General features: G+C 55.8%; 1 protein-coding gene across 3 annotated transcripts; it reads right to left on the bottom strand.

The window, feature by feature from the left end:
- Positions 1–6,518: 6,518 nt before the first annotated feature.
- SERPINA5 (serpin family A member 5) lies at positions 6,519–16,875 on the bottom strand. Of its 3 annotated transcripts, none has more exons than XM_025869416.2 (5): positions 16,753–16,875; positions 10,381–11,013; positions 8,772–9,042; positions 8,294–8,441; positions 6,519–7,588 (listed from the first exon to the last, which is right to left on the bottom strand). In XM_025869416.2, exons 1-5 carry the CDS (start codon positions 16,760–16,762, stop codon positions 7,400–7,402), a joined length of 1,251 nt encoding a protein of 416 aa, XP_025725201.1. In that variant the 5' UTR covers positions 16,763–16,875; the 3' UTR covers positions 6,519–7,399. The 3 variants fall into 3 exon arrangements, with proteins under 3 accessions (XP_025725201.1, XP_073751939.1, XP_073751938.1); XM_073895838.1 differs by lacking the exon at positions 16,753–16,875 and adding an exon at positions 16,506–16,694; XM_073895837.1 differs by lacking the exon at positions 16,753–16,875 and adding an exon at positions 15,802–16,208.
- Positions 16,876–18,061: the final 1,186 nt, after the last annotated feature.

Raw genomic sequence — 18,061 nt, 5'->3', positions numbered from 1 at the left:
TCTGTCCCTTGAAGGGGGGAGCGGCTTGCCATCATCCACTCCCATTTCCCGTTCTAGGCGGCATCTGAGAATTCCTGGCGAACAGGGACTTTGGGGTCAGAGCAGCCCGGGCCCCGACTTACTACCTACACCCCGATGTACCCCGAGTTCCTAAGCCCTAGATTCTTCCCCTGTGTCCAGTGGGGCAGGGACACCCTCCTCACTCACCCGTCCGCTCCTCGTTCAGTCTGTGCAGCCACTTTTTAATAAGACAACAGCCCCCTGCCTGTGACTTCACTCTAAGCTCAGGAGGCACCCTGAGCCAGAAACCTCCCGCCACCCCCCGCTCAGCCTCCCCCGGATTCCTGACCGTTCGAAACGGGGAGGGAGTAAATGTTTGCTGTTCCGAGCTGTGGACTTTTGGAGTGATTTATTATACAGCAATAGATGAACCCCGAGCCGTATCCCCTGCCCGCCGAGCTCTTAGGATCAGGGGAAGAGAACAAACAGACAGGGAAATTGGAACATTATATAAGAAAGCAGGTCAACTTCATACTAAAGCCTGTGGCCCGTGGTGGGTGCCTCAGTTAGTGGCTGTTCTTCCTGCCTCCCCTGTTTTCAAGCAAACGGACCCATTCTTCCTTTGCCCACAGAGGCCCGGTCATGACCATGAGGTAACACACCGGCTCTGTCCTCTACTTCCTGCTAAGAACTCGTCGATACTCACATATGATACCCTGGGTAGGTGCAAGTGTTCTATTTTTACAGCTGAGGGAAACGGAGGCACAGAGAGATGGGGCAGGTTCCCGGTGGCGGGGAGCCCACGCTCCTGCCCTCTCTGAGAGACACGGTGCCCGTCCTGGCCCTGCTGTGGTGGCGCCTTGACCTCAGACCCGGTGGCCCGGCTGAAGGCGGCGGTGTCCTGACCCCAGCCTCCAGGCTTTGCCCATGCTCTGTGCCAGCCTGTGGATGGGTCCCCGTGTTTGGTCTGGAAAACACGGCTGGCGGCCCGGCGGGGAGAGGTTTCTGATGGTAGGCTTGAGGGACGGGAAGGGGGCCGCACGCTGCAGAGCTCTTGGTAAACACGGGTGTGGTTGAGGGGGGGCCCCCGCGTGCCCCCACTTCCTCCCCTGCCCCCTCCAGTAGTCTCGGCTGGCCTCAGACCCTCTCCCTGGCCGCGGGCACTTTCCACTCCTCCAGCAGGGGGGTGTCCCATCAATCACCTCCCATGTCTTACCTGGGGTGATGTGACCCCCAAGCTGTGTGCACTCCTCCCGGCCGGCCCCCTCCAGCCCGTTTGCTACAGAATCACTTTAAGGATGTGGGTCACTCAGCACCCTGTCCCGCTTGGAGCCCTGCCGGCCTCCCCTCCGCACATGGTCTAGACCCCCCCCACCCCTCCCCTGCAGCTGGGACACCAGACCGCAGGGGCCGGAAGTACACTCCCCAGAGCAGAGCTGTCCCTGCAGAACCCACAGCCCCCGGCTTGGACCAGGAGAAGGGAGAGGTTTCAATTTCTTTTACAAACAAGGAAACCTCCCAGAACATTCTGTCTCAGGCTTCGGTTTGATGCAATCACGGGTGAGTCAACACCTTTGTTATACTTTGGGCCGCACATCATGTGGCAGGAGGCCTCCCGTGGTCCTTTCTGGTGGAACCGACCCTCCTCTGACTAGCCCAGATGGGCCTCCCTCCTCTCCCCCTGCGGTCCCCATGACTGTGGCTTCCCCCATCTCTGCAGTGAGACTGTTGGCTTCTGGCCAACAGGGGTGCACTTCTCGCTCATCCTTGTTCCCTACTGATGGAGCTGCCGGAATTAGCGAGCAAAAATGCCTCCCAATGCTTGGGCTATACTTCTACTAAAAAGTGATTTATTACGTGGAGTTCTTATTTAGCTGGGCGTCCTGTATGTTATCAGCAACCACACCTGCAGGTGTGCGGTGGGGGTCCCACCCCAGGAATAGAGAAGTCTCGGGCAGTGACCTGAGGACTTGCAGAGGAATAGAATCCTCTGGATCCAGCTGGCCATGCCCTCATTCATTCATCCGAGAGTCCACTGTGGGCCAAGCCCCGTGCCAGGCCCTGGGGTCTAGAGACGACTCAGGGCCCTCACAGACTTTATGGTCTTGGAGAGACACAGGCACGTAGAAAGATGCCAACTACAGTGTGGAAAGTGCTAGAGGGAGGCAGAGGGGAGCTGGGATCCCAGGGTTGGGCTGGGGGAGTCGGGACAGCTCCCCGGGCAGGGACCTCTGAGCAGAATCCTGAGGAAGGGCTTTCTGAGCTCTCAGAGTGGGCATGAGCTCCAAGGTACACCTGGGTTTTGTGTATTTGTTACCTGGTCGTTGCTCTGCAAGAATTAGCCGGAAAAACACCTGAAAGCAAAGAGCATCCGGGCCCGTGAGCCCCTGGAGGATGAGGGTCTTCAGGCCCTGAGTGTGGGTGGGTGGCAGCTGCAGGGAGGAGGGGGCCCAGTAGGGTAGCCCCGCGCGGTGACGCACCCCGAGCACTGGAGACACAAACTCTGTGTGTGCGTCTGAATCTGAAGGGGGCTTGTTCAAGACCCAGCCTCAAACGTTTTCATTCCTTGGGTGGGGCCGGGAATATGAATTTTTAACAAGCTCCCCAAGTCAGGTTTGAGAAATGCTGCTGTAAGGTCAAAGCTTCTTCCCTTTGCCTGATTTGCTCCCAGCCTTCAAGCAACCTGGTGATGGAGCATCATTACAACCATTCCCACGGCGCAAGGGACGAATGGACACATTGTGGGTCAGCTCATGAGCACCTCGCTCAGCACACCGGGGAGCAGACGCTCAGGCCCACGCATCCCAGCCCACCTCTCATCTCTTGCCTCCCCTCCCCCTACCCCCAGGCCTACGGTGAATGCTCAGCTCTTAGTACAATCGAGGAGGTTGTAGCTGGATTAGCCCCGGAGCAGGCTCTTTCAGTTCCGTGAGCAGGACACACTCTCCCCCATCTGAGTCTTGCTCATAATCGTTGCCCAGTTCAGTCCTGCTTGTCGCTCAGATCTCGGCTTCAATGCCACCACCTCAGAGCTCCCTCTGGACCCCTGGCTGCAGAAGGTCTCCCCAACTGTCTCTCTTGGCACCCCGTGTTCTTCCTTCACCGGCCTTCAGCTTCTGCCTTCACAACCCAGTCCCATTCCCATCCCCTCCTCTGCATTCCTTTTATGCTCCCTTAACATTTTCCTAAAGAAAACAGCTTTTTATTTCGCAACAACTCGAGGTACGCGGAAAAGTAGTGAAAACAGTGCAGGGAGTTCCCGTGACATAAACATCTTAGGTCACCACGGCATATTTATCGAAACGAAGAAGTGAACATCCGTACGGCGCAGGCTTATTTGTATTTTAGCAGGTTTTCCCCTACTGTCCTTCCGGTCTTCCTGGGTCCCGTCCAGGAAACCGCATTACATTTAATTTCCACACCTCGTCAGTCTCCCCTGGGGTGGCACAGCTCCCCAGGTGTCTGGGGAGACCACAAATCGGCGCCTTATGAGAAGCAGCAATGTATTTCTCACCATTCCTGAGGCTGGAAGTCCGAGATCGGGGCCAGCGTGGCGGGAGGAGAGCCCTCTTCCTGGTCACGGGCTTCCGGTCCGTGCCCTGCCACGGGAAGGAGTGAGGGAGCTGTCTGCGTGTGTTTTCCAAGGGCACGAATCCATTGATGGGGGCTCTACCCTCATGACTAATCACCTCCCAAGGGCCCCGCCTGCCACACCATCACGGGGGTGTGGGTGGGGGGTGGGGTGCTGTTAGGGTTTCCACCACTTAGTCGAGGTGTTGGGCGCCAGTGTCCTTCCCTCCTCGGGCTCTGTTTCTAGAAGCAAGGTGCCCAGTCAAGCTCACTCACCACAACACTTGTCATCAACAGACGTACATCATACTCTACTTTTTTCTTTTATTCTTTGTTATTTTTTTATTCCATTGTCTCTCCAAGGCAAGAATGTAGCTTCACCAGGGCAGGGATTTGGGGGTTTCCTTCATTTATCTCCAGCACCCGGGATGGTTCTAGCCACACAGTGGGGGTTCAGTAAACATCTGCGGATGAACGAATCACCCTCGCCACAGTTTGTACTCCCATGTTTATCTGTTTGGTTAGCTGGTTGTGGCCAGAGTCCGTGTCTGCTGGGCTTGCCCTTGTACTCTTGTATGACTTCCAGGCCCGAGGCCCCGTAGGCGGCCCCCGAACAATGGCGTGAAAGAGCTCAAATAAGCAAGAGTGGGCTGAGCATAGTTTCTCATTGGGGTGTGAAGTGTTTCCTCTTGGAGTCCAAGGTCATTTTTCTGGCCCAGGTCTCTGCAGAAGAGGCGGGGGCAGGAGTCCTGGGCTCTAGCATTGTCCTCCGCCTTCTGGAGGCAGAGGGTTCACAAGGGGAGGTCCTGAGAGTCCATGTGGTCAGAGAGGGAAATGAAAGTGGGTTCCCAAGAACAAGGCAGGGGTTGGCAATAGCAGCGAGAATTCGAAGGGAGGTGACTCTTATGGGCTAAATTGTGGTCCCCCCCATTCATCTGTTGAAGCCCTAACCCCCGGCACCTCAGGATGAGGCTGTATTTGGAGACAAAGCCTTTAAAGAGGTGATTCAGTTAAAATGAGGTTGGTAAGGTGGGCTCTGGTCCAGTTGGACCGGTGGAGGCTGGGAGACAGAAGAGGAGGTTAGCACCCCGAGAGAGGACCATATGGTGGCGCAAAGAGAGGAAGCCATTGGGAGCCCAGCCAAGAAGAGGGGCCTCAGGGGGACCCGACTCTCTTGACACCTGGGTCTCAGACTCCAGCCTCCAGGACTGTGAGATCACACAGTTTCTGTTGTTAAGCTGCCCTGTTACTGGATAGGATGGACAAGATGAAAGGACCGGTGGGGAGCTGGAGGAGCAGGTGCGCGGGGGTGCGAGCGCGCGCCCCCTACAGGGCTGAATGGAGGTGAGCGCTCTTGGGCCAATGGGAGAGTGAGGGACACGAGGGGTCCAGGGGGTGCTCAGGGTGTGACGCAGATGACCAAACCACCCTAAAATTGGGAAGAAAGAGAACGAACGCCAGCCTCACGTTCGGGGAAAGCTACTACAGACGGTTGTAGTAGCGTGGGAACCTCATCGCCTTTGCTCTCCTTCAAGTGCCCTATACTGGCCCAGAATGAAGTCTCCATGGTTCCCACACACTACAGTTCGCTCACCACCATTCTCCAGCCCTTCCCTCCGCTGGAGTCCCTTCCCTGTTCCCAAACCTGCTGTCTATTGAAGGCTTACTTACTCCTTAGACCAGCTGGGTACCACCTCTTTCCTGATCTCTCTCTCCCAGGTGCTGTATCATTTCATTCATCCCAGGATTGTGTGACAATTGAATTACACGGCCTGCAATGACACCCAGCAAGGAGCTTCAGTGTGTGACATGAGGCACCCCGGAGCCCATCCTGACCTTACACACGGTAGATGTTTTGTGGCCACATGCCCAGTGACCTTCAGACAATGCTGGACCTTGGCCTGACACACATCACACGGACAGGGCCTCCCCCTGACCTTGGACTGGCTGAGCAAACAGTGAGAGAAATATCTGCCAAGGCAGAAGAGACATTTCGCAAGCGAGAGGCACACAGGAGCTGACGTGGCCCCGCGAGGAGGCCCAATTCTGAAACGCTGTCCTGAGCTGAAAGCACAGACGCAGACGAGCTGTCCCCATCCAGTCGCGGCCATCTGCCCAGCCACATGCCCGCACGGGTGCCATCCGGGTCTCGGGGCCTGGGCCTCTCACTGGCCCCAGCTTCTGGGCAAGCACTCATGTCCCCTCTGTGAAATGGGTACACTGACGTACTGGGTTGAGAGATTCAGGAGATGACAGATGCAAGGTGTCCCCAAGGGCTGGCCCAAAGGAGGTGCTCAGTACTTTGGGGTGTGACCAAAGCTTGGGGTTCTGACCTTGTTTGATCTAGGGGGCACCCTTTTGCAACACAGTGCAGAGTCTGGGATCAGAGTGATAGGGGCAGCCTTACTGGGGAGCAAGCTAGGGTCATCATGCAGGGCGGGGGCAAGCACTCAGATTTAAGGGGGCAGCTAATTAGGGGACAATTTGAGTGAAGGACTCATTCGCTCATTCGTTGATTCTTCAAAGTGTCCGATCCCATTCATTTGATAGATGAGGAACCGTCTGTAGTAGCTTTCATAAAAGAGGAGAGAGATTCAGCTTACCGGCATCACAGGGGAGTGGATGGCTGAGAGGCACCTGACCCGGCCTTCTGGTTCTTAGTCATGTCTTCCCTGCAGCACAGCACAGGGCTGAAAATGTGGGTCTGGGGGCCACACGCCCAGGGTCAAATCCTGCCTCCACCCCTTAGAAGCTGTGTGGCTGGATAAGCAGCCCGCTCTCTGCAAGCCTAGCCTTCCCCATCTGTAAAATGGGGACAACAGTGGTACCTGCCTCCCAGCAGGTAAATGCAGCCATCCAGGTAAAGTGCCTAGCACGAAGCCTGGCACATGGTAAGCTATTAATGTTGCCATTCCCAGCGTTATTTCTGTAAGGACAATGACAGCCAGTGTTTGCAGAGTGCTTTATTGTTACTGTTGACACTAACAGTCACAGTTAGTCATCAATGTCTTCAAAAGATACTGTAGGATTTGCCACAGGTCTCTGTGCTCCTGCCTCCAGCCAATGCTGGGAGGTTGTAACTGAAGCCACAGGATGGTTCGATGCTGTGATGGGCCATTTCCACCCTGCTGTCCACTTGCTTTTCTTCAAGGACAAGTAGCACTGGAATGTGTTAAAATCTACTGTGACTGGCAGGGAACACCCCAGCTTCCTTATATAATGTCGAGGAGCCTTCCACCCTTCACCTGATCCTTCATTGTATGCGAGGGGGAAATGGAGGTCCAGAGAGGGACAGCATTACCCCAATGTCCCGCAGCTCATTAGCTGGGACAGATGCCCCATTCCAGACTCCCATTTCAGTGTTCTTTCCACACCATGATGAATTGATGGCTGGTGTTGCTGGCAAGAGGAGGACTCAGCTTGGAAATACATTTCTTGGTAGAAATGTCTACCAGAACAATCCTCCTACAGAGTTCTGTGGCACTGGACTGGGCATCAGGAGCCTGGATTCTGGGCTTCTGTCTACCACTAACATGCTGTGTGACCTTGGGCAAGTCAACCAACCTCTCTGGGCCTCAGTGTTAGACTCCACTGATGAAGGGTGAGGGCAAAACCAAATGCTCGCGAAGCTTCTTCAAGGTGTCCACATTGTGCGGTTGTGTGAGAAGAAACAATCATTAGTATATCAATACTGTGACTATTACTACTTGTAAAAGCCTCATTAGTCCACGAAACCTGTGTAAATCACCAGCTCCCGGCAGAGAGATGCCACAGTGCACCTTCAACTTCCACTACAGAGGCCTGTGGCCTTTCAGGAGAAACACTGACCTCAGGGGTGGGTCACTTTGCCAAGGAAGAGGATGTTGGTGGAATTCTCCACAATAAGCATCATAAAAGGCCTGTTGAACATGACCCTTTGAGAGCTCATTGGGGCCGACTTGAACATGAAGATGGCCTCTGTGGCTGCAGCTGCTTTGGTCCCCGACTCATCCACCTCCACCACGGCCTTGTGCACCATCTGCAGAGGAGACATCAGGTGTCACCGAGCCACCAGGAGCTGGGAGATGCCATCCCAGGAGATGGCAGAGCTTTTGCCTGCGGCATCCCTGTCCAAGTCCCTGTGCAACTTCGCCACCAAGCAGGTAGCAAATGACACAGCCGTGCAGCTACCATGCACCGGGATCTGTGCCGGGAGGTGATGGTGCCTGTGCCTTCCATTGAATTCTCATGGCATCTCGCAGCAACGTTGTGACTCTCCAGTTTTATAGAGAGAAAGGAGGCTCAGAGAGGTCAAGTAATTGTTGGAGGTCACACAGCTAGTGAGTGAAGGAGCTAGCCCCTAATTCTTAGTTTTGATTGCTTAATGAGAGTTCCTCCTAAGACACAGTGCTGGATATGGTTTCCCACTGCACAAAGGATAAAATACAAAGTGGTATCTTTGCTTCTTGAGGGAAAAGAGGAGAGAGAGAGAATGTGGAATGTGGAATGGAATGGAATGGAATGGAATGGAATGGAATGGAATGCAATGGAATGGAATGCAATGGAATGCAATGGAATGGAATGGAATGGAATGCAATGGAATGGAATGCAATGGAATGCAATGGAATGCAATGGAATGGAATGGAATGCAATGGAAAGAGTGGGATGGACTGGGGTAGAATAGAATAGAACAGGATAGAACAAAAATCCCTGAAAACAGGGGCTCAGGAGCTTCCGAGCTCACCTCAGACACCTGGACACTGGAGTGGTTGGTGATGCCCGTCAAGTCAGCATGGGACGTGAAGACATCATTGATGCCCAGTGTGGGGAGGACCTCCTCCAGCTGGTAAGAGCCCTCGATGGAGAACTTGGGAAGGTAGAGCTCAAGCTGCCTGGAAGGAGGACCAGAACTTTTCTTAGAGTCTTCCCAGAGCATCAGCTCACGGAGCTCATACCCCTGCTACCTCCCCTCGGCTTCGTAATGATCCCCCCACCCCTTGTCCAGAGCCCACCCCACTCTGGACTTGGACCTGGGCTGTCCCCAGTGATCCCTGACCACTCTGATGGCTCCCTCCAGCTAGGCCAGGCCCTGGGGGCTGGGACCTCTCTCGATGGCTCTGGGTTTAGAGGCCGCTCCTGGGCTGGGTGAGACCCTCCCACCACCGCTGTGTCTCCCTGGAGGTATGAGGGGCCAGGCTGGCCCCGTGTCACCTGCAGAATACCTCTTTGTGAACATCTTGAGCCACTTCCTCACTGTTTCCTCATTCAGTCCGTTCTCCAGCTGTCCCATCCTACCCTCACTGGGGAGAATGAAGAAAGCGGTGGCATTCCCTCGGTAGGGGATGCCCACCACCTTGCAGGAGAGGTTTCGGTCCAGGAAGTAATAATAATGGTCTTCCCGTTTCATCATGGGCACCCGCACCACCGTCTCTGAAGTCACATGGAAGTCCTGCTTTCGGGTGCTTTTGTGGTCGAAGCTTGTCTCCCACTTAGCTAAATATCAAAATGGAAAAGACATCAGAAATTCTGCGCTGCAAACGAACAGCGTCGAGACAGTAAACCCATCAAACAGAGCTCATCCTCCCCGGCACAGTCTCCTCGGTGGCAGGGACCATGGAACCCCTGGAATAGAAAGGTGAGCCTTTTTATAACTTCGGGGATGTGCCTGAACTTTCTGTGGGCCTTTTCCTTTGACATGGGCAAAGCAAGGAGGATGCTTTTCATGTCTTTGGAGGCCCTCAACTGCCAATGGTATTTGTTTGATTCTCAGGTGTTACTCAAGGTCAAATATGCTCGGGAAGAGGGTCAACGGTACCGATGGCTGACAAATCGACACTACACCTGGGGGAGTTATTCTGTTTTTCACTCTTTTCCCATTTTTGGATTTTGATCTAAGTTTGCGAGAGAGGTTTGTAAGGTTCCTGGACATAGAGGATTCTTCTTACTGAAAAGCCCTGAGTTATGCTTCCTGCTCCGTCTGATTCCTGCTGCATTCCTACATCAATGAGATACGAGTAGTTCTTTCCATCTTCTTGGTAGTCATCGGATTCGGAACCCACCCCAGTGCCTCTCGTGGCTTATGTCTGTGCTACCCAGTTGTCCCCTGCAGCCTGGTGTCCTAGAAAGAGCCCTGCCCTGGGGCATAATAAATCTTGGATTCCAAGCTGGATTGCTCGCCATCTGCGCTCCTAGGAAGGGGGGAGGCGGTTAACAAGCTAACTATTTTCTTCTTTCCTCCCTCCCTCCCCTCCCCTCCTTTATTCACCCCTGTCTTCCCGTCTTCAGCCGGGCCCCATACAGGCACCGAGGGGCTCAGCATCTAGAAGGAGAAGCGCTCGTGAGAGCCGAGATGAGTAGGGGTATCCACCAGAAACGTCAGGGAGCTGAGCATGGAGAGATCTGCTGTTGTGGGAGAGGGGGAGAACTCTCCTGAGGAAACAGCCCCTGGAGCGCATGGGGGCAAGGAGGTGGGGGCAAGGGAAGGCCCTCTAAGGTCCCTCTAAGACCTGCAATCCTGCCCCGAGTGGTGGTACGGTGGCCATGGCGATCTTGTGCTTTAGATCCAGTGTGTAAGCTATGACCCCAGGGCCCACGGACAGGACCCAGCTCTTCCCCGGTGGGGGGACACAGCAGTCCGGGGTCACTGACATCCCCTTACCCCATAGGAAGATGCCTCTGTCTTACCCTTGGCTGCTTGTTGGCCTCCATCTGTCAACAGGCACCAGAAGGGACTAAATCTACCCCCACCCCTTTATGTGTGTGGGAATTGGGTGCTCTTTTGACAAAAGCAGCAGAAAGGAGAAAGTTCAGGCTTGCGCGCAGGGGTCTTACCTTTAAAGAAAATGAAATTCACCATAACCATGACCTCCGTGCTATCCAGGTCCTTAGCCAAGTCCACAATCTTGCCTTCAGTTTGCTTTGCCACGTAATCATTGATCTGCTTCTGGGCCCCCGCGGGGTCCATGAAGTTTGTGGGGAAGGTGTCTGCCAGGTACAGCGTCTTCACGGCGTTCAGAAAGGTGTCCTGGAGGTGAAACGTTGGGCTAATGAACAGGGCGTTGCCAAGGCTCAGCTGGATGTCCTTCCTGGGCTGGGCAAACTCCTGCAGCAGCTGGTGAAAGGTGTTGTGGAGCTCCTCCTCTGAGCCCTCCTGGGGGCCGAGGCCCAGGCCTTCTAGGATCTGCACCTTCGTGTGCGATCGTGCCCCCAGGGACAGCATGGCCAGTGTGGTGGAGATGCTCAGAGGGGAGAAGAAGATGTTCTGGTCGGGAGCAGCTGTCGCCAGGGCCCTGTAGAGGTCGAAGGCAAAGTCCCTGCTGGCGGGGGCCAGCGTGCTGAGCACGGGCGGCTCCTTGACTCTCTTCTTTGCCTCGCGGGAGCGGTGGCGGTAGAGGCTGGCGCCCGGTGGGCTGAGGAGTGTCAGGCACAGGAGGAGGCAGACCCGCATTGTGGCTGCTCCTCGTCCTGAAAGGCAAGTGGGCAGGGTCCTCAGGGAGGGTGCACAGCTGGTGCATCTCCTCAGCCAGGAGACTGGGGGGAAGTGGGTAAGGCCCATGTCCCAGAGATGTGACCACCCGACGTGCAGCATCTAAGGGAGAGGTTGAGCCTGTGCGGTTGGGAGAGAGGGTTTAAAGAGAGCTGTGGGGGCTCGAGGACAGAGACTTGGGGGACTTGGGCATCTAAGGGTCAGGAGAGTTAGGAGAAGGCAGAGCATGCAGACCCGAGGTGGGGGCTGGCCCCTGGGGCAAGAGTCCTCTCATCCACATCAGGGTACGTGCCACAGGGCCTGGGGCGTGGGCGTGCAGGGCTCTCCTCCTTCTGCCCGCTCAGCATCTCTGAGGTTCCCAGGGAATGAGAAGCCTGCTTCCCAAGTGGCCTCTGATTGTCACTTCAACCCCTGGGGGCAGCATTTGCAAGGCCTGGTGGTCCTTCTATGAACTCAGACCAACTACCCCCCACGGGCCCCTCAGACTGCTGGTCTATCCCTGTTCACTCAGCAAATATATATTGAGCATCTCCCACATGGCAGGCAGGGTGCCGGGCTCCAGAGATTCATTGGTGAACACGCGGATGCCAACTGGTTCTTTTCTCCTTCCCCCGGGGGAGCGGGCGGGGCGCTGCGCTAGGACCCCAGGGCCATCCTGGCGCCTCATCAGAGTCACCTCCCCCCAACCCAGGGAGGAAATTCTGCCCTTTTAATGTGAGCACCCCAGCTTCCCTCCTATTCTATGATGGCTGAATTGTGGCCCTCAGACTCCTTTGTTGAGGTCTTAACCCCCAGCACTTCAGAATGTGACCGTATTTGGAGATAGGGTCTTTTTAAAAGGTAATGAAGTCAAAATGAGGTCCTACAGGCGGGCCTTGATTCAGTCTGGCCGGTGTCCTTGTGAGAAGAGATTAGGACGCAGACATGCACAGAGGGAAGAGCATGTGAGGACCCAGGGAGGAGACCAGCATCTGTGAGTCCAGGAACCGGCCCTGCCGACACCTTGAGCCGAGACCAATCTTCTGTTCTGTGACACTTTGTTACGGCGGCCTGAGCCAAGACATCTCTTCTTCCTTCCGTCCCCCAGATGAGGGGGCCTCCTAGGTGGGCCCTGGGGGGGCCTTCAGCCCCTCCTCCCCTTCCTCCCTCCTGTCCACCTACCTAGACCCCTTCCCCTCCAACCAGAACCCTTCCTGTGCCCGGGCCTCCCAAGGTCCCCTGTGCTCACGGTCCACCCGTGAGCAGCCCAGACTCTGCAGCCCAGCCTCCTGGGTTCAAAGCTCAGCCCCGCTACTTCCTACAGGAGTGTGGTTTGAGGCAAGCCAGTCACGCCCCGTGCCACTGTCCCCCACCTGTACAGCAGAGGTGACACCAGGACCTGCGGCAGCGCGTGGCTGGGGGCTTTAAGGAGTCAACATAGGGCAAGTGTTGTGGCAGGGCCCGGCGCAGACCTGGTGTGGTGGCAGGGTCAGTGGTGGCTCTGGCAGCTTCCAGCCAAAGCCCTACCGAGATCCCCCAGCTCCCCAGCTGTGCCGTGGGGACGCGCTCTCACCGCACCCTTACTCTCGTGTGGGCCTGGCGGCCTGTCTGCTGAGGAAAGCCCTCCAGCTGGGTCTTCCACCGCGGACACCACGTCATCAGGTCCCGTGACCCCCACAAACCCCAACCCCAAAGGGCCCCAAACAGCTGCATTGGACATTGCATGCAAAGTGGCCCACCGCCGGTGGCAGGGTAGTTGGGGGGGCTCCAGTGACCTTGGGGGTCAGGCAGACCTGGGCTGCCGTCCTGTCTTTGAGCAAAATCAAGGGACCTGAGCAGCCCCCCGCCCATCCTCGGCTTCCACATTGCACCTGAGCTCACAACGGAGGCCCATTTAGAATGTTCTGTCTGTAGCTCCGGCCACCCAGGACCCCAGACATCGGCTGCAGCCATCTCGGGCCTGCTGTTGGGCACTGTGCTGTCTCCTCGTATTGCCCTCCATCAGCCTCACACCCACCCTCAGAGGCAGGTTCCGCTTCTAGTGCCATCTACGGAGGGGTCACCGAAAGCTCGGAGAGGCCGAGTCACTGGTTGGTGGGGCACGGCTTGGGCTCAGACCCAGTTCTGATGCGCAGAGCCCAGGCTCGGAACCACCACGGCATTTGGCTTCCCCGGATCCCTGGCCCTCCTTCCCTGAGACAGCCCCCAGCCTTTGTGTCCCCTGCCTCGGCAGCCAGCACTGTAGCTGTTAATCTGCAGATAATTAAGCCGCAGGGTCTGGGCACCCCCTTTCTATGTGCACCCTGAGAGTGCAGGTCTTTAAAGGACATGGGTGGGTGGCTTAATCTCTGTGTCCTTTAAATTAGTTAATTTTACGGCGCAGTATGTTCCCTCCTGCAAAGTGTTAGAGCATCAATGTAGCAGGATGCTGCTGAGCACACATTCAGCTCAACTCCCCCCCTTATCACAGATTAACACCGAGCTGATAAAAGAAATGCTTTCAAAGAATAGTTGCCGACACCGAGGGAGTGTCCTGCTTGGATGGAGCCCAGGGGCAGTTGGCTCAGGCAGGAGGGAGCATTCTGGCCTCCTGTCTCTGCAGCCAACCTGGTGGCCTTGGGCCAGTCTCTGCCCCTCTGCAGGCCTCATTTTGTTCGTAAACAACTCAAGGTCTGTCACAGTTCTCTGGCCAGTAACCCTTCTCCCCACCACTGCCTCCTGCACCCCGCCAAACAGCAGAGGTCTGGTGGGCCAGAGCCGCTTTCCCAGCATGCCCTGAGTCTCCCTGGACAGCGGGGTCTCCTTAGAGGGGGCTCCAGCCTCATCCACTCTCCCCTGGGCTGCAGGTTTGGGACCTAAAACTCTCACTCCATTTGGGACCACTCTCTATCTCTTATTAAAGCCAGACACTCTACAAATATTACTACACTTAACCGTCAACGAAAGTAAGCATCATTGAGACTGTTTTACAGATGGATAAACTGAGGCTGAGCAAAATGGTACAGCTTGTCCCAGCCAGGGAGTGATGGAACTGGGATTAAAATCCAGATTCCTGTGACTGGTGTACACACGGCCCCTTGTCTTCCTGTCATGACTCTGAGACCTCATTCCCCCTCTCCTGTAGCTTCTGGGGAGTATCCCTGGGTCTTACCCAAGCTGTTCACCTGTATGAGCTCCTTTATACTCCTCCACAGCAACACGGAGTTGGTATCATCATCATTTTATGGAGGAGGAAACAGAGGGTCAGAGAGATCACTTCTGAGAAAGTGAAGGCCTTAGGGGGCTCAGTCCAGGTTTCCCAGTTTCAAGCCCAGACTGTGCCATCACACTCCTGGGCCTCTGGTGGAAATACGCAGCTTTGACGGAGTTTTGTGCTAACTTGGAGCAGAGTTTTGTGCTAACGCCAAATCTGCTCCAGGCCCTGGGAGCCTGGCCCTTGGGACCCTGGCCTGGCTGACCCTATCCTGGGCCCCCTGATGCCGGCGTTTCTGCAGATAGGCCCCCACGGGTCTGAGGGAGGAGAGCAGATCATTCAGGCTCAGCTGGCATCCCAGGACAAAGCGGTTTGAGCCGGCTGGTGTGGGCAGGGGGTGGGCAGGCGCTGAGGCAGTCCTCCCACTGATTCCCCACCCCCCTATCCATGGACTCAACATCTTCTTCATTTATTCCAAATGTTAGGCAACAAAGTCTTACTGGATCAACTTTGGACTCAGCTGGGGGAGGCGTGTGGCTGAGGTCTAACCACTGATTGCAAAAGGAGATGTGAGCCTTGGGGTGCAGGCAGAGAGGGAAAGACAAAATCCCAGCCTCCCCTGGATCCTAAAGACCCAGGAGAGCTTCCTGGCAGCCGTGACCTAGGGAAATTTCTTAATCTTCCTCCCCACCTCCAGACCATCAGCGAGGCTCGCGGTTTCTAGCTCCAGAGTATCTCTGACATCCACCTGCCTCTCCCCGTTGCTCCTGCTCTGTCCTCATAGAGGGCCTTTCACTGGCCCACTCCCCTTCTCCTCCGGCCCCCAGAGCCATTCTGAAGGCATCTCCCTCAGTCACCCCCCCGGGGCACAGCGCCCCCTGCCCAAGAAGGCCATTGCCACCTCCGTGGTATGTGGGGGCAGATCCAGCTTCTCCCTAGGCCTCAGGCCCCCGCTTGAATGTCACTTTGGGTGTCGGGGTCCCTCGCCTGTGCCCGGCCTCTCCCCCTGTGTCGTTATGCTTTGTAAGGGGCCCTTGATTGTTAGTCTCACTGCTCCACCGTGATGTGAGCGTGAACCCACATGCCTTTGCTGGTGCCTTCCTGGGTTCCAGCCTCTCTCCCCGACTGGAGCATGTGCTCCTAACAGAGAGGACCCACACCGACCCTGCTCTCCCTGCAAGATTTGCAGTCAGGGGCTGGTGCTCACATCCCTTTTTGGAATGAATGAATGAATGAAGTGCTCAGAGGTTTTAGACGCCATGCTGGACGTGGAGTCAGGCTGGGCTCCCAGGGCTTGCCAATTTCTGCCCAGCTGCTTGGCTTACATTTCCCTTTTCCTTCTTAAAAAACATTTTATTGAGGTCCAACTGACATACAAAGAGCCGTACATCTTTACCGTGTACACCTGCGAAACCACCACCAACACCAACACATCCATCAGCTCCTGGCCCCCTCTGCCCGCCACCTTATTCTTCACGTGGTGGCTTCCTGATCCGTGACCCAGGATGTTGGCCAGGAGAGCAACTCCCCCTTTTATTGTCGTATTTCTTTGCCAAGGGGCCCCATCCTTAGAAAAACTGGAAAGTACACTCACTTTTATGTCGACATTTTGCTTATCTTTTAACAAATCGCCTGGGGGCGCCTGGGTGGCTCAGTTGGTTAAGCGTCTGCCTTCGGCTCAGGTCCTGATCCCGGGGTCCTGGGATCGAGCCCCGCATCGGGCTCCCTGCTCTGCGGGAAGCCTGCTTCTCCCTCTCCCTCTCCCCCTGCTTGTGCTCTCTCTCGCTCTCAAATAAATAAGTAAAATCTTTAAAAAACAAAACAAACAAACAAAAACCAAATCGCCATGCAGCATCTGGAGCTCGATTGGCCACTGCGACCCTTCTGGGTGGCAGCCTCCAGGCAGGGCAGCCCTCACTTGGGGAAAGAGAGATATTCCGTCCTTTCTCCTGATTTCTCAAGGTCCGAGATGCAGGCACCGGAACAATACAGAAAAGCTCTGGGTTACAGAGCACTGCCTGTGGACCAGACGCTGCGTCCCCACGACCTTACTTCGAGGTTCTCCACCTCCGCACTGTTCTTTGCTGCGGGGGCTGTCCCGCGCCTTGTGGGGGGGTGGTTAGGGCATCCCTGTCCTCTTACTCACCAGATGCCTGCGCAGCCCTGTCTCTAGCTGCGCCAACTACAAATGTCTCCCGCTGTTGCCAGATGTGCCCCGGGGATAAAATCACTCCTGGGCGAGAGCTACCAAGTCCTGAAGCTTCACAGATGCAGAAGGTGTAATGATTCACTTCTTACCTATAAGGACACTGAGGTGTAGCCAGATGGAGGGTCGTGCCCAAGTTCACATAGCCAGGGGGTGGTGGAGAGGGGTCTCTGCTGCCTCCAAGGCCCTGGCTCATTCCCCAGCACTGTGGGGAGTTTTCCTGGTCGTTCTGGGACAACACCAAAGCTTTGAAGCCCCCCAAATCCCATAACCCCAGTGCCCCATCCTCACTGTCCTGCGAACGCCCTCAGCCCGTAGGCCCTCAGTGCCTGTACTTACTCTTTCCCATGGCCAAGCGTGCACGCAGTGGAGGTCACAGTCCCTTCACGCTCAGTGAAAAGCAGAGTGTTGGGACCGGAACCAGCATTTGCCACTGACCCTGGTTGGGCCCTGACTCTGCCCCCCCCCCCCCCCCCCCGGCCCTGCCCTGTCCTGTCCCGGCAGGCTTCTAGCCAATGGGCGGGCTGCTGGCACAGCCACCTGGGCTCTGACCCGGGCCACCCGCTCACTGCCCCGCCGCCTGCCCCACCAGACCCCCATTTGCTTGCAGTGGCACAGGTTCCCCAGGGAGGCCACCCTCTGTGGCATTCCAGACCCGGAGAAAGGGACACCACCCTCTGGCCAGCCTCCCTTTCTCCAGGCTGATTCCACTGTCTCCTGCAGTCACTTGGCTATACATCTGGGGGAGTGCGGTGTGAGCCCAAGATCTCTGCAGCCCCATGTGCTTGCTGGATTCATAGAACAGTGAGAGTCTGGTGGAAATCAGAGGGACTGAGTGTCACCACGGCTGGATGAAGGGACCATTGTATCCAGTTCCCTGGCTGTGCAAATAACTGAGTTGAGGCTCAGAAAGATGAAGGGACTTTTCAGACTCATGTATCAAATTAGGGACAACATGGGGCCAAGTGCCCAGGTCCCCAACTTCAAGGTCAGGGGTCTTTACTTAGAAAAGGGGTGTATCTAGGATTTCGGTGGGCTCATCTCGACTGCTCTTTCCAACCTTGAAATGGGGGCTCTGGGACTCAGCCCCATCATTTCAAGAGCATTTCCAAGATGCCGGTGCAGGGTGCTGGCTCAACCCTTGTTTCATTCCCAAGGTCCCCATGCCCTGGTATTAGGTGTCCTGTGTGTGGCCACGACCCAGAGTTATGTGGGTGAGCTGGGGTGTGGAGTTGGCAGAGGAGACAGGGGACCAGGCATTGCCCAAGGGAAGTGATCTTGGTGTTCTGCAAACAGGGTCCTTCTACCACCTCTAAGACCAGGAGGAGACTGAACTCAGCCTCAGTCTAGAGGCAAACATGGTAGCTACCAGGCATTCAGGACTTGCTTTGTGTTCCCTGCCTTCCTGATGTGCAGGAAAGTGAGGACTAGTATATCCATCGAATCAGTGAGAAGGTGGAAGCAGAGAGAGGTTAGGTAATCAGCCCAAAGGCACACAGCTCATAAGGAGCCGCATTAGCAAGGGGAAAGCTAGGTCTCTTCTGTGCATTGTGCCATGTGACATAGCAAGAGTCCTTCCTTTCAGAACCTAGAGATTCCTCAACTATGTTCTGTAGGGTGGAAATCGTATTACACACTTGTGCTGGGA

This window comes from Callorhinus ursinus, unplaced genomic scaffold, assembly GCF_003265705.2.
Source record: "Callorhinus ursinus isolate GAN/ISIS: 27379988/994484 unplaced genomic scaffold, GSC_fseal_2.0 scaffold8, whole genome shotgun sequence".
NCBI lineage: Eukaryota > Metazoa > Chordata > Mammalia > Carnivora > Otariidae > Callorhinus > Callorhinus ursinus.
The sequence above is the reverse complement of the archived record's forward strand: the minus strand, read 5'-3'. Positions and strand labels throughout refer to the sequence as shown.

Bases quoted from the DNA above. Each gene is read 5' to 3' on its own strand.
- SERPINA5 (XM_025869416.2), bottom strand. The intron at 9,043-10,380 runs GTAAGACCCCTG...TTTGATATTTAG, and splicing joins GAATTTCATTTTCTTTAAAG to CTAAGTGGGAGACAAGCTTC. The intron at 7,589-8,293 runs GTGAGCTCGGAA...TCTCCTCTGCAG, and splicing joins CCAGTGTCCAGGTGTCTGAG to ATGGTGCACAAGGCCGTGGT.